The 12,856-nt window shown below is 43.1% G+C and overlaps 2 protein-coding genes across 3 annotated transcripts in view; both read right to left on the reverse strand.

Moving 5' to 3' along the window:
• DNAJC9 (DnaJ heat shock protein family (Hsp40) member C9) overlaps nucleotides 1–4,953 on the reverse strand; it is a 9,716-nt gene extending 4,763 nt beyond the window's left edge. The window contains exons 1-5 of one of the 2 annotated variants that reach the window (XM_030453033.1): nucleotides 4,711–4,923; nucleotides 4,478–4,618; nucleotides 4,011–4,265; nucleotides 3,176–3,259; nucleotides 1,934–2,061 (exon numbers count right to left, since the gene is read on the reverse strand). In XM_030453033.1, coding sequence (XP_030308893.1) covers nucleotides 1,942–2,061; nucleotides 3,176–3,259; nucleotides 4,011–4,265; nucleotides 4,478–4,618; nucleotides 4,711–4,890 — 780 coding nt within the window. In that variant the 5' untranslated portion in view covers nucleotides 4,891–4,923 and the 3' untranslated portion in view covers nucleotides 1,934–1,941. Of the gene's footprint in view, nucleotides 1–291; nucleotides 2,062–3,175; nucleotides 3,260–4,010; nucleotides 4,266–4,477; nucleotides 4,619–4,710 lie in introns of those variants that run through there. The other variant, XM_030453035.1, reaches the window with a different exon arrangement.
• Nucleotides 4,954–5,530: 577 nt separating this feature from the next.
• Nucleotides 5,531–12,089, reverse strand: TFAM (transcription factor A, mitochondrial). The gene is made up of 7 exons (XM_030453105.1): nucleotides 12,004–12,089; nucleotides 11,751–11,887; nucleotides 9,409–9,479; nucleotides 8,396–8,545; nucleotides 7,360–7,455; nucleotides 6,994–7,050; nucleotides 5,531–6,410 (listed from the first exon to the last, which is right to left on the reverse strand). Exons 1-7 carry the CDS (start codon nucleotides 12,069–12,071, stop codon nucleotides 6,201–6,203), a joined length of 789 nt encoding a protein of 262 aa, XP_030308965.1. The 5' UTR covers nucleotides 12,072–12,089; the 3' UTR covers nucleotides 5,531–6,200.
• Nucleotides 12,090–12,856: the final 767 nt, after the last annotated feature.

The raw sequence follows: 12,856 nt of genomic DNA on the forward strand, positions 1-12,856 counted from the left end.
TATGGAAGTGCTTGAGTCCAGTTGATCCAAGCATGCTCTCCCTGAGAAAAGAAAGCAAAGCAAAACCATGCAAATGTAACTGGTTTGACTTCCCTTTGCATTTCTAGAAGGGAAAAAAAGCTCTGGGCTCAATCTTAGCCTCTTAAGGTTGCAAAGATAAACTGATGCTAAAGAGAGGCATCTGTTCACTCTATTCACTAAATCTCTTCAAAATACAATTTCTTTTTAATAGTAAAGACTATGGGAACATTGTACAGTGTGTCATTTAATTATCTCAAGCTAATTGGAGATAAGCATCCCATTTGTAACAGTGCCATTCCTCAGGGACAGGTTAGTATTCTGTAGCCCTAGTGCACAAGTTATAAAAATACACAGATAAACTAGAATAGACTTCTAGTATTGTATTTTATTGCCTGAATGAGCTAGTGGATTAGTAAGGTAATTGAATTTCATTTCTGTACAAATGCCTGACACCAGAGACTTCTCTTGGGCTGCTAGGCATCTATTTTGCATACTAGAAGTAACATTGAAGTCACAGGCTACACAAGATAGGCTGTACTCTCTCAGAATCAGGGTAGTTTTTTGCAAGCAGCCAAGTAAATGAAGAACAGTTACCATCTACCTCTAGTTTCTCCCCCAGAAAGCTCTATTAAAGTTAGTTCCTGAATGCAGTAAGGATGTTCACTACAAAAGTAACTCTCCACACTGTGGCTCATAAGCCCTTGCAGAATGATTCACAATAAAGCCAGCCTCACTTCTTTGAGCCACAGGGTAAGCTGAAAACTGGTTGTCCTTCAAATTCATACCCTTGCACTCTACATCATGGGGTTTAAAATCAGCTGAAGTAAAAACCTCCAAAATATTTGCACATCTTCCAGAAGCAATTAGTGTCTGAAATAACAGAAGTGTTGACAAATACAGGGAGGTAGCTCATCACTGTTGTCCTTCACCAGATGACTGTGATGTTACCAGAATAATATGCAATACATTTGAATTCCTTGTCATGGGACATCACAAACCCTAGAAATAGACCAAATCATCTCCATTCTGTTACCTCACCTCAGTATGTTAGAGGATTTCTGCACAGTCATATAGATGCTGCAGTCCTGAATTATTCCTAAGGCATCTACCACAAGTAGTGACCAAACTAGGTGGTCACTACTAACTACTACTAGGTGGTCACTACTACTAACTGTGGCTACTAGTCATAGCTAACGTGGCACAATCAGCAGTGATGCCAGTTAATGTAGCCATAGTTGCAGCTGCTGTAGAAGTAGATACTATTTTCTTAAACCAGATCAATTGACATGATCACTTTGTTTTAAACAGCTACTTAGAAAAAGTAAAGAGGACTAGAGAAACAACATAGCACAGAATTCTGAAAAAAAAAAACCCATCTTTCCTTTATTAAATTTGCAATTTTCCAAGTATCTTTATAAAAGCACTGGAATATCTGAAAAACCCCTGTTCCAGCTAAGTGCAAAGACCTTTAAAAACACAAGGAGGTTTATTACAAAAGAAATGTCTGAATAGCAAAAAGGTAAGGTCTCCAACTCAGAAACCACAGTAACCACCACTGAAGACTCTCAGAAGGTGTGGGATTACTTTGTTTTAACATCAATTGTACTAATATGCATTAGGTGTCTGGAAGGAAGGTGCTTCAACACAGTTCTGTGTACGAACACCACAATTCCAAACATCAGACCACATCCTTACTGTAACAAAGCTTTTAGTCTAAAATCTGTTTGATGTTAACAAAAGAGCACCCACGAGAATTTTAGACATCAGAATCACAGTGCTTTGTCTTTGTTCATTATGTGTTCTGTATACCTCCCAGTCACACAAGTTAATGTACATGTGCTCCGAAACAGTAGTCCATAAAAATTCTGAAATTCTCCCAAATCTGCATGTTCCCATCCGAAATGATACCTACACAGTTCTTTATTTTTTTCCTTTCTTAGCTGTTGTCTTCTTTCCTCCTTTTTTACCCTTATTCCCATATTTTGCTTCCAGTTGGGATAAAAAGTCATCCATTTCCTTTTTTCTATCTTCTTTTCTTCTCTAGGGGAAAAAAAAAGCATCACAAAACCAAAGCTTTTTTTAATTCCCAATACAGATTATTCTTTTTTAATCTTTTGAAATTAGATAGCTACATAAAATCTTGGAATATATTAAGAAGGGAATACAAACTACATAAAGTACAGTACTGTCAAGCAAAATTGCCTGCTTCTATACTTGGCTCTGTACCTACCTTCCAGAAGTATCAAGTGGCTATAAAAATTTAAAGCATAAGGTTAAGATAGGCAAAACAATTTCTAGTTTAAGCCCAAAACTCTTATTACAGTTTGAGGAATGATTAAGCACTGTTGCAGTTTGGGTGGACCAAAAACCAGAGGACAGAATTATTCTCTGTTACCCTCTTACACCCTCCCAAGGGAAGATAAAAGGGTAGTAAGGCTGAGACTTAAAAGTTGGAAATTAAAACTGAAACCCATTTTCTAGAACAGAAGGGCAGTAACAGATGGGATAAGGAACAAACACACAAATGTACATACAGCCCCATCTCAGTGACCCCGTGGCTTTCAGTCTTCCTGACTTGTATGGGCAGGAAATGGAAGGGAATATTGACCCCTCTGTGTTCTGCCCCTGTTGGATCCCTCAGTGTCCTAAAGACTTCATCTTTAGGACATACTGGTACCAAAAATTATCCTGGTCCACTCAAACCATGACAAGCATGAACATTCTAAGAAGCCCACTGGGCAGTAAGAAAGAAGAAATGGGAAACGTTCTGAAAAAGGGAATGTTAACAGAGTGTTTCCTTATTTGATTCCCAAGCTGTAAAACTGGAAGACTGTCAACTTCCATATTCTCATGGAATCCCTCAGAAAAAGTCATTAATACTATCTAAGTGCTTAAAACTAGAAGTTAAAAATTTTGTGTATATGCAGTAAGGATAAATGTGTTTGAGTAAGTTCAATAATCTTTAAAGAATGGGTAATAAAATCCATACCATGCTGACACTTAAATCACACAGATAAGTAACACTAAGGTCGCATTTTATTCTCAGGAAGCCTTTATGGTCAGAAGGGTTGCACTGATCCAAAATAAAAAGATGCTCAGGGAAAACAACTATAAGCCAGTAACTTCTGTCTTCAGCAGATACAGAAAGCCTTACCTGAATCAGTGCTTTCAAGTCATCTTCATCACCAAGACCTAGTTCTTCTTTAGTCTTTTCTGCTTCTCTAGCTTCTTTCTCTGCCTGAAATAGCAAACTATTTTTTAGAAAGTTATTTTGCACATTATTTGACAGTCTAAAAGTAGTTGCCAAACTTTTTTTTTCCCCATCTGTACACAAATAGCTTCAAGGAAACAGTTTCCGAGTTTGGCCACAGATGAGAGATGAAATAGAGAACCCATTCTGGTTCCCCAGTTTGTAGACCAAGACAGCTTTTTGCTGTTCCACAGAGCTGAAAGTGCTGAGATGCTCATTCCCATCCCTTTCACCCTCCAGCCCCCTTTTTTTGTCCTAGGAGCTATTAAATTTGCCTCAACTCAGAGAAAGGTTACTGTGATGTGTGTGTGTTATATTCTAAAGAGTGTCTAAAAAAACCCAGGTTAGAGATCAGGTCCATTTAGGCCAGAAGGCAAGCATTTTGGTATTGTATTTACATCCATGCAAGTATTTCCATCCCATGTACACTTGTAAACTCCAGCAGCTCTTGGCTTTGTAGAGAAAGGCAGGGACATGCTAAATGTAATAAACCTTTGTGTATAACAATATTGAAATAAAGAAGCAATAGGTGACAGTGTATTACAGTTCAAAAGATTTTCACATCTTTGGGGGGTGGAGAACACAGGTGTGAAAGACAAAGATACTGGGCAAAACCTGTGACTCAGCAACCCTGTGACAAATGTTTGTCTTAAGAACAGTTTAATTTGTTTCTACCACGGGAGATTAAAAGGTTATCATAAATACTACTTCTCTTTGGTCCCTGATTGATATAACCTACCCGTCTTTTTCTTGCAGTCCTTTTCTGTTTAGACTCTTTTACAAAGCATTTGTAGGCTGGAACCTCTCCATCGTCAATGGCTTTTTCTATGATCTTCCGTATTCTGGGTTCATCTGTATAGTCCACGCATAACACGGAGTCCATTATTCTGTCCATGTCACCCTCAAAATCCATGTATGCGGCTTTAATATCAGCAAGCTCTTCCTCTGAATCTTTATAGCTCTTTTCGAAATCTTCAATGTCTTTTACAGTAATCTGGAGCAAGAGGTGACACGTCTTGAGTTACAGAATTTATTTAGGACTTCAGATACAGCATTAAAAAAAAAAACAGCGTTTGACACAAAGCTCCTAAGGGAGAAACACGGCAAAGGAGGGCTTCCCCCTCCCCAAAAAGGAGGTGGGCGTCCCGCAGAGGTGATCCCTGCAGGGCCCGGCCGCCGGTTCCCTGTCCCCAGCCCGGCTCTCACCTTCTTGAAGAGCAGCCGCCAGTACTCCTGCCAGTCCCGCTCTCCCCGCAGCGCCTCACCCTCCTCATCCACCGTGCCCTCCTCATCGTACACGGCGCGCTGCTCCGCGTCGCTCAGGACGGCGTAGGCCTTGCCAAGGATCTGGGGGGACACGGGAGGGGCGGGTGGGTCAGGCGGACAGGTGAGCGGCCGCCGCCGCTTCCCCCCCGTCCCTGTCCCCGTCCCTCCCTCACCTGGAACCGCCGCGTCGCCTCCTCCTTGGCATCGGGCTCGGCGCGGTCGGGGTGGACGCGGAGCGAGGCGCGGTGGTACCCGCGGCGGATCTCCTGGGCCGAGGCCTCCCGGCGAACCCCCAGGACGCGGTAGAGGTCGGTGGAGCCGAAGGCGGCCTCGCAGTCCCGCAGCAGCCCCATCCCGCAGCCCCCGCACACCGGCACCGAACGCCGCCGCGCGCCAACCGGCTCTCGCGAGAGTTGGGCCCGCGCAGGCGCAGAGGGGCAGCGGCGGGAAGGAGACGGCGGGCGGAGGGGAAAGGGGCGGCGGGCGGTGGGAGAGGGGTCAGCTCCTATGGGGAGCGCTCGTAACCCGCCTGAACCTGGGTCAGCTCCTATGGGGAGCGCTCGTAACCCGCCTGAACCTCTGCGTGGCAGCAGGAGAGCCCAGGGGCGAGGGATTCAGCGGTTTGGGTCGAGATGGTTCTCTCAGGGGCGCGCTGCGAAGCTGCCTCAGAGCAGGAGCCTCCCCTCCCGCCTGTGAACGCGGTGCGGGTGCTGCAAAGGGAGGCGCTCACAGGCACCAGCAGTAAACTGGAAACAAAACAAAGCCCCAAACCCCCCAGAAAGCAAGGGGCTCCCTCCCACGTGGCTTTGTCCTTCCCACTGGGAAGCTGTAAGATTTGCTGGCTCTTTGTGGATCATTCAGGCTGGGTGAAACCCACTGACTTCTGAAAAAGCGTGTCTGCCTTCCAAAAATGCAGCTGCTACAGAATACCTGAGACTTTTACTGGAAGACACAGACCCCAGGAAAAACTAAACAAAACAAAACAAGCAGGTCTTCAAAATACCTGTATTTATTGCATCAAAACCTGATGTTCTAGCAGTTCACACATTCAGGCTGTCCAGAATAAAACAGGAAGGCAAAAGTGCCTGCATGTATCCAAACAAAAAATATGGAATAAAAGTCCAATAAAGGCATGTTTATACAAAACACATATGGTCTTTAATTAAATGCAGCACAAGTGGTATACACAGATTGAAACGTACAAAAAGGACAGATGCATAGAATACAAGTTAGTATTATGTATTTCTTTTACCTTCTGTTGAAATGCAGAACATTTCACTATCAATACCATGGAGGGAATAAAACACATCAGCGTTAACTCAGATTTAATTTCCTATTTAGATGGTAACATTGTAGAATACTCGGGCTTTCATAAAAAAGTATCTTAGAAAAGCAGTTATCTACCATTATTGGAGAGCTCTGCTGATGTCAGTGTTCACAGCTTGATTAACCTGTTATTGTACAGTTCAGGCTGCACCTGCAATGATTATTTCAGTCCGTTCCAAGAGACACCAAATCCTCTCTTACCTGATCATCTTTTCTACCTCTCCAGCGGGCCCTTCCCAGGCTTTGCAAATTTCAGTGCTAATGCTGACTGCAGCACTAGCACAGCAGGTAAGGACACGACAGCCAAAGGACATTAAATATAAAATACTTAACCGTTTTATTCTTCTGATTTTTTTGATTTCAATTTTGCCTTTTTTTCTCGTGAGGAAGCTTTGGCTGTTCCAGCTTTCTTTGCAGCTTCCTTTTTTGGCTTCTGCTCTTTGGAACGTACCAGGTCTTCACGTCCAAGTTCAACCATTTTTGCTTCCCATGACTTCATTTCATTTGCATACCGAACCTTATCATCTTCAGCAAGCTGCAGGTAGGGCTGGAAGAAAATTATGTATCAGTAGTTGCAGGAGGGGCTTTGTCAAGGTAAAAGCCATTTCCCATCTTTGCCTTTGTTCAGAACACGACCTGCACACTTTTACCTCCAGAAAATTCAAACCCCATCAAACACGAACAAGAATATAAAACCTTAGCCTTGAGTTATTGTTGTGTCAACAGATAGTCACTGCTGAAGAGGAATTTTATTCCATATTACTACTAAGAGTTAAGGCTTTTTATTGGAGTACTACTCTGAGAGCTGACTGAACAGCAATAGGTGTTTCTGTAGAACTATTTCAAATTGTTTTTCTACTGAATATATGTTCTTAGTACACATTCAAAACAAACTAGAAGAAGGGCATTCAGGATAAAGGACAGTAAGGTGCAGAATACTTAAAATGTCATTACTTTTATTCCAGTAGTAGCCCATCTATTTTTCAAGACACATAAACAAGATCTCAGACTGTTTTGCTCATACTGTATTTTGAAAAACCAAGTTCAAGATTTTGTATGAATTAAGTAATTTTCACCCATGTTTGTAATTTTCTAATTAGAGGTGAGAATCTCAAAATCCACTGACATACCTGTTTCTGAGAACTGGACAGTTTTTGCCATGCATCAAATAATTGCTTCAGCTTTGCCTATAGGATATAGAATATAGAATATTTTAGGATTATTTTAACAGCAGACTGATCACAGAGGGCTAGAGATGAATGCCACACTAGTAAAGCCAAGTATAAACAAAAAATGGTGGGTCTGTTCACCCACACAGCAGTTTATATAGGACATTCCACAAGCCAGAAGTTCACCACAGCCTAAAAAAAAAAAACCTAAGCAAAGCAAAATCCAGGTGCTGAGCTGTTGAACAGTTTCTTTGAAATTCACAGAACCTGGAACAGACTTTCTGAATATAATGAATCTATTTTAAAAAGCAATCTTTCCTGGCTTACCGTAGGTGAAATTCCCTCAGTTTCTTGAAAGTTTTCTGACACATAAATGTTAAAGCCACTACGAGGTCTTTTAGGTTTTCCAAGCACAGTCAGTTCCTTTAAAAACAAGAGAAGTTATTCAATCTACCAAGCATGGACTTTTTCCAACACTATATTTACCACTTGTCTTTATATTTCATACAAAAATGAGGCTTGAATAAATTTGTGTTTTATTCTGAAAACTGACCTGTATTTGGCTATTCTCACTCACTTGACACAAGACTAATGCTAAAACAAATTAATACAAGCTAACAACTTGAACTTTCAGATATAAAAATAAAATAAAAAGGCTTTTAAAACCTGATTCTTGCTCCAGATAAGTCTACCAGAAATCAAAGATTGACACTAAATTCCACTCAGTAAGAAAGCCATGAGGCTTCCTATTCTCTTCATAAGGCTTTGATTTCTGGTGTGCAATTCTCTGTCTGCTTGCAGAGAGGTGGAACAGACTCAACAGATTTCCAGGGGAACAGGGAGAGGTTTCTGCTGTCAGGAAGCCTTTCCTACAGGAATGATGGGAAGCACAGCAAGTTATGTATGCAATTACACTTGCTGTTTTCTCCAGCCCTAGGATTCCCACTACAACCTGGGTGCTGCAAGTTAGCATCTGCTTAGCTGTCAGGTCTGCCAGCTAAATTCCTTGTGGAGCCATATCCTAAAAAGGATCAAGAGAATCACCTTGATGAAAAACTCTAACTCAGGGTCTTTCAAACCAAATTAATTTCACTTTTGCCAATTAGGGAAATGTTACCCCAGCAGTTTAATTCACAGAAATAAACAAGCAATAATCTACTTCTAAAAGATATGTGGAAGATTTGGTCTTCAAGCATAGGAAAGACACTAAGATAACTGCCAGCTCCAGCAATTATTTTAGTCCATGGGGTTTTTTGTTTTATTTGGGCTTTTTTGTTCCGAGATATGCCTAAACTCTCCTCTGTACACTACACAGACTTCAGGTTCCTTAAGAGAAAAGAAACTTGAACTTCAAAATACTTACTCTTTTTGCCCTGAATGATCTTCTTTTTGCCAGTCGTTTTCTTCTTTCTTCTCTCAAAGCTGCAGCCTGGGCTGGAGTGAGCTGTGCTTTATATGCAGCCAACTGTTGTTGATACTTTTGCCAGTCTGTCTTCCTGGCTTCCTCATAAACCTACAATGCAAACAGTCACTAGCCCTAAACAGATGCTTTCAGTCAGAACCACCTGGCCATTAAACAAGCTAACACATCTAACATTCTGATACAAAAATATTACAGATTGTCCTGGAGCATAAAATTCTTAAAGTGAAGTAGGAATTTCAGATCTGTTTGATTAGCAGAATGAATTCAGAAGAATTCAAACCTGGACTCTTCCCATGAATTATCTCAGTTAATCCAGTAATATCAGGTGAATCTTCGGGTGCAGCTCAAGGCAGTAACAATCTTCCCATGAATGGAGAAAAAGCTGAGGCTTGATTTAAATGATTTCTCTTAAAGAGCTGTCTTATACTCTTACAGGAACTTCACTGGCTATCCCCAAAAGTAAGTTTATTAGACAAAACTTAAAAGAAAATTGCCTGCAAGTTCTGTCTCTGGTTACTATCTAATCTGCAGACACAAAAAAGTTGGTCTTTTCACCAAAATTAACTGAGGTTTCACCTAGCTTCTGCATATGAAAGCAGAACATCTTTACAATCCTTACATTGTCAGACATGTAGCACACACACACATACAATTGCCATTCATAAGAAAATGAGATCCTCCCACAGAGGGAGTTCCATCTCATTTGTTTCTCTGGCAACAGATAAGTTACTAAAACCAAAGTCATGTATAAAAGTATCAAAGTACCTTACGCTCTCCCTTATCTTCAGTACTGTTTTTGTCTGAACTTTTGTACAAAAATGTTTTTTAATTTTTGTTTATAACACAACAACAACCCCACAAAATAAAACCACCTCTGAGGACATCAAATTAAGTAAAACAACCATTAAGACTCCACAGAGTTCAAAGTACTCAGGACAAGGACACGTGCTTACCTGCTTCTGTGATGCTGGCAACTCCTTCCAAGCACCTGCTATTTTTTTAACCAGCTCCATGTTGCTAATTTCTGTACATTGACATTAGAAAACAAGAAAATGAAGATTAGTATTTTACCTGTAGTAAGCTTTGCCACTTTTCCCAAGGAAAGCTGTCACTAGCATCTTTTCCCTGCACAAATACATCTTCCTCCTTTCATGAAACTAACTTATTGTGGCAGCTAAAGGGAACTGGAATGTTTGCAGGAAAGGGAGGAGTCCTTGCTTTTGGCTGAAACTCAAATGAAGCATGCAGTTGTAAACTGAAGCACCATTTCAACACAGACACCACTACTACTCCACAACAGTTTTGGGATTTTTGTCTTTCTAGCAGCATCCTTTTCCATACCATTCAATAGTCTGAACGTGGGGGTTGGCTGGGCAATAAATCAAAATTCCCAGTTCTCTTTTATTTATTTATTTTTGGCACAAAAGTTCTGCTGGATTCTTCAAATGTGACCATATCTACCTGACACAGGAGACATACTTGATCTTCATTAAAATAAAGTCTTTTCATTACAGCATTATTCAACAGCAGTAAGGTTAAAGAAAAAGTAATTTCCTTCCTCCAAAACCAGAATTACAGTGACTTGAATTTGTCTTGGTTTTCATCTGACTTCCCCTGACTCTTGGCACTTGCACTATAGTAATTTGATGAGGTTTCCAGCAAGACCTGCACTTGTGAAGGGGGAAAAATAACAAAAAACCCAAATAAAAATGAGAGGATGCTGGAAAGAGGACATAAGATGTTCTTGTCCTGAAAAATTATTTTCAGGTTTTCCCTGATTACACTAAAAGAAAAACAAACAGAATTTCTTCTCTCCCACCTCAAACGCAAAGTTCAGCCATCTCAACAGAGGAAAAGCAGAACTAAACTCTTATCAGTAACCAGGCTTCCAGAACTTCAGAATTCCAAGACAGATAGTGAGGTTTTAGTTCAAGTGTATCAATCCAAAAATCTCTGAAAATACAATGTTTTGCCAACAATTAAAAAAAAAAAATCCAGGTTACTTTGTAATAATAACTCCATTAGGAAAAAAAAGCCCCAAATTCTCAGTCTTCATTTGGGACACAGTATATTTATCTGCAGAGTATTTGAATTTTGGAAACATACAGAAAACCTTAGTGCAGAACATACCTACAGTAAACTCAAGTTCAACCTCTCAACCTTTCAGACCATTGCACTCTTGAGCTACTATGAAAACCAAGGTATGAAATGGTTTTCCCTGCTTATACTGATCTCATGTCCTGCCCAATATGATCATAGGTCTTCAAACATGTTAACACTCATTACAACAATATTTTCAAAATTAGGACACCTTGCCATTTTGCTGATCTGGCAAGAAGAGTTTTGAGGTTTCTGGGAATAAATTAAACATACTCATTGTGAGGGTAGTGAGACACCAGCCCAGGTCACCCAGGGAAGCTGTGTCTGCCCCCTCCTTGGAAGTGTTCAGGGCCACACTAGAGAGGGCTTGGAGCAGCCTCGTCTAGTGGGAGGTGTTTGCACTAGATGGCCTTTAGATCCCTTCCAGCCCAGTTTGTGATATTATATAGAAACATATATTAGCAGAAAAACATTTTCCTCTGAATAAATTTACTTTTTGTCTCATGTATCACAGAATCACAAAATCACTGAAGATGGAAAGGACCTCAGAGATTGTCAAGTCCAGCCTATGACCTAATCATAGAATCATAGAACTGGCTGGGTTGGAAGGGACCTCAGAGAACCCTGGCTGGACCACACGCAGCCTTTCCTGAAACACCTCCAGGGATAATGACTCCACCACTTCCCTGGGCAGTCCATTCCAATGAGGCAATCCAGAACATGTAACTTTTAATTACTAGGCACCAAAACAAAATCATACACAGCTTATTAAATAAAAAATAGTGTACTTCAGATGCAGGCAGATTTAAAAAGAACCGAAAAAACACATATCCTTATTAATACGCACTGGCCAGGTGTTTGGGTTTTTTTTCTTCAAACATTTTTACATTTGTACTTTTTGAGTTACCAAGCGCAGGATGCTGAGCTAACCCATGTACAGGCAGCCCCTATGGCAATACAGAACTTACCATTGCCGTGCTACAGCTAACAGGGTGTCTTCAGTCTCCTGAATTCTGGGTCAAGTACTCTGTAACCTTTAGTGTTACAAAGCGATATTTTGTACCAGTTTTATTTTTATGACAGACATTCTGGCGGGAGAACCCCCCGTGTACCTGAGGGCACCGTTAGGGTTCATAAAACCTCTGGGACTTTCTAAAAGCAAACCCCAGGCTCCCGAGTCCTCCAGCCCGCATACCTGGATTTTTCTGTTTAAAAGCAGAATGATTATCTTTCAGGAAGCGGAAATAGGCCGTCAGGGGCCGCTTCGGGCGCTGATCCGAGCTGATTCCCCGGGACAGGCACCTCTCCACCGAGCCGCCGACGCCGCAGCCCCTGCACAAACAGCACCGTCGGTTACCGCCACGGCGCCCGACGAGACGCCGAAAGCCCCAGAGGGCCGGCGAGGGGCACCCCTCGTCCCGGCAGCCCCGCTCCCGTCCCGCCCGCACCTGAGGAGCCGCTGCGCGCCGCCCAGCAGAGCCGCGGCCCTGCCCAGCAGCGACACCGCCGCCGCCATCGCTTCCCCGACGCGCCTGCGCGCGCAGGCCCGCGCGCCCGCCGCACGGCGCCCTGGGAGCGTGACTGCCGCGCGCAGACCCCGCCGCGGCCCTGCGGGGGGATTGGCTGCCCCGGGGGCGGGGGGCGGGGCGAGGGGCGGGACCTGAGCTCCTGGCCCCGCCCCCTCCCTCAGGTGAGGCCTCGGCCAAGGTCACCTCGCGGCGGCGCCTCCGCTCCCCCGGCCCCGGGTCAACCCCTGCCGGGGTCACATCCCCGGCTCCCCGGGTTCAAATCCCCCCTTCCCCGGTTAAACCCCGCCGGGTTCAATTCCCCCCTCCTGGGATTAAAGCCCCCCGGCCCGACCCCTGAGCACCGAGCGCCCGGGGCACGCAGGTCATTCCCCAGCCCTCCCGAGAGGCACGCCTGTTTCTCGGTAGTTTTCTTCCGTGGTTCCTGTGCCAGACCTCAGGGTGGCAGAAACCGATACAGAGTAGAAAGTAATAGAGCAGAAATTGAGGAGCTCCGGGCAAAAATTAACGGTACAGGCTCACTGATTGCCTCTTGCCAGCAATATTGTGGCTGTGGCAAAGGCAGAGAGCACCTACGGGTGTGCCTGGCAGGGGAGACAGCGCAGCTCAGAGTAGGAAAGAGGACACTGAGATCGTTCCCCCTTTTGCCATCGCAGGAAACACTACGGGATGGCAAAACCTTTCACCTGCAATTTTTCCCCGGTTAAAAAGCATTAACAAAGGAAGTCTGAAGAAGCAACAGCAGAGATGTCCATCTCCATAGATTAAATCTGAC

The sequence above is a fragment of the Calypte anna genome, chromosome 6, assembly GCF_003957555.1.
Source record: "Calypte anna isolate BGI_N300 chromosome 6, bCalAnn1_v1.p, whole genome shotgun sequence".
NCBI lineage: Eukaryota > Metazoa > Chordata > Aves > Apodiformes > Trochilidae > Calypte > Calypte anna.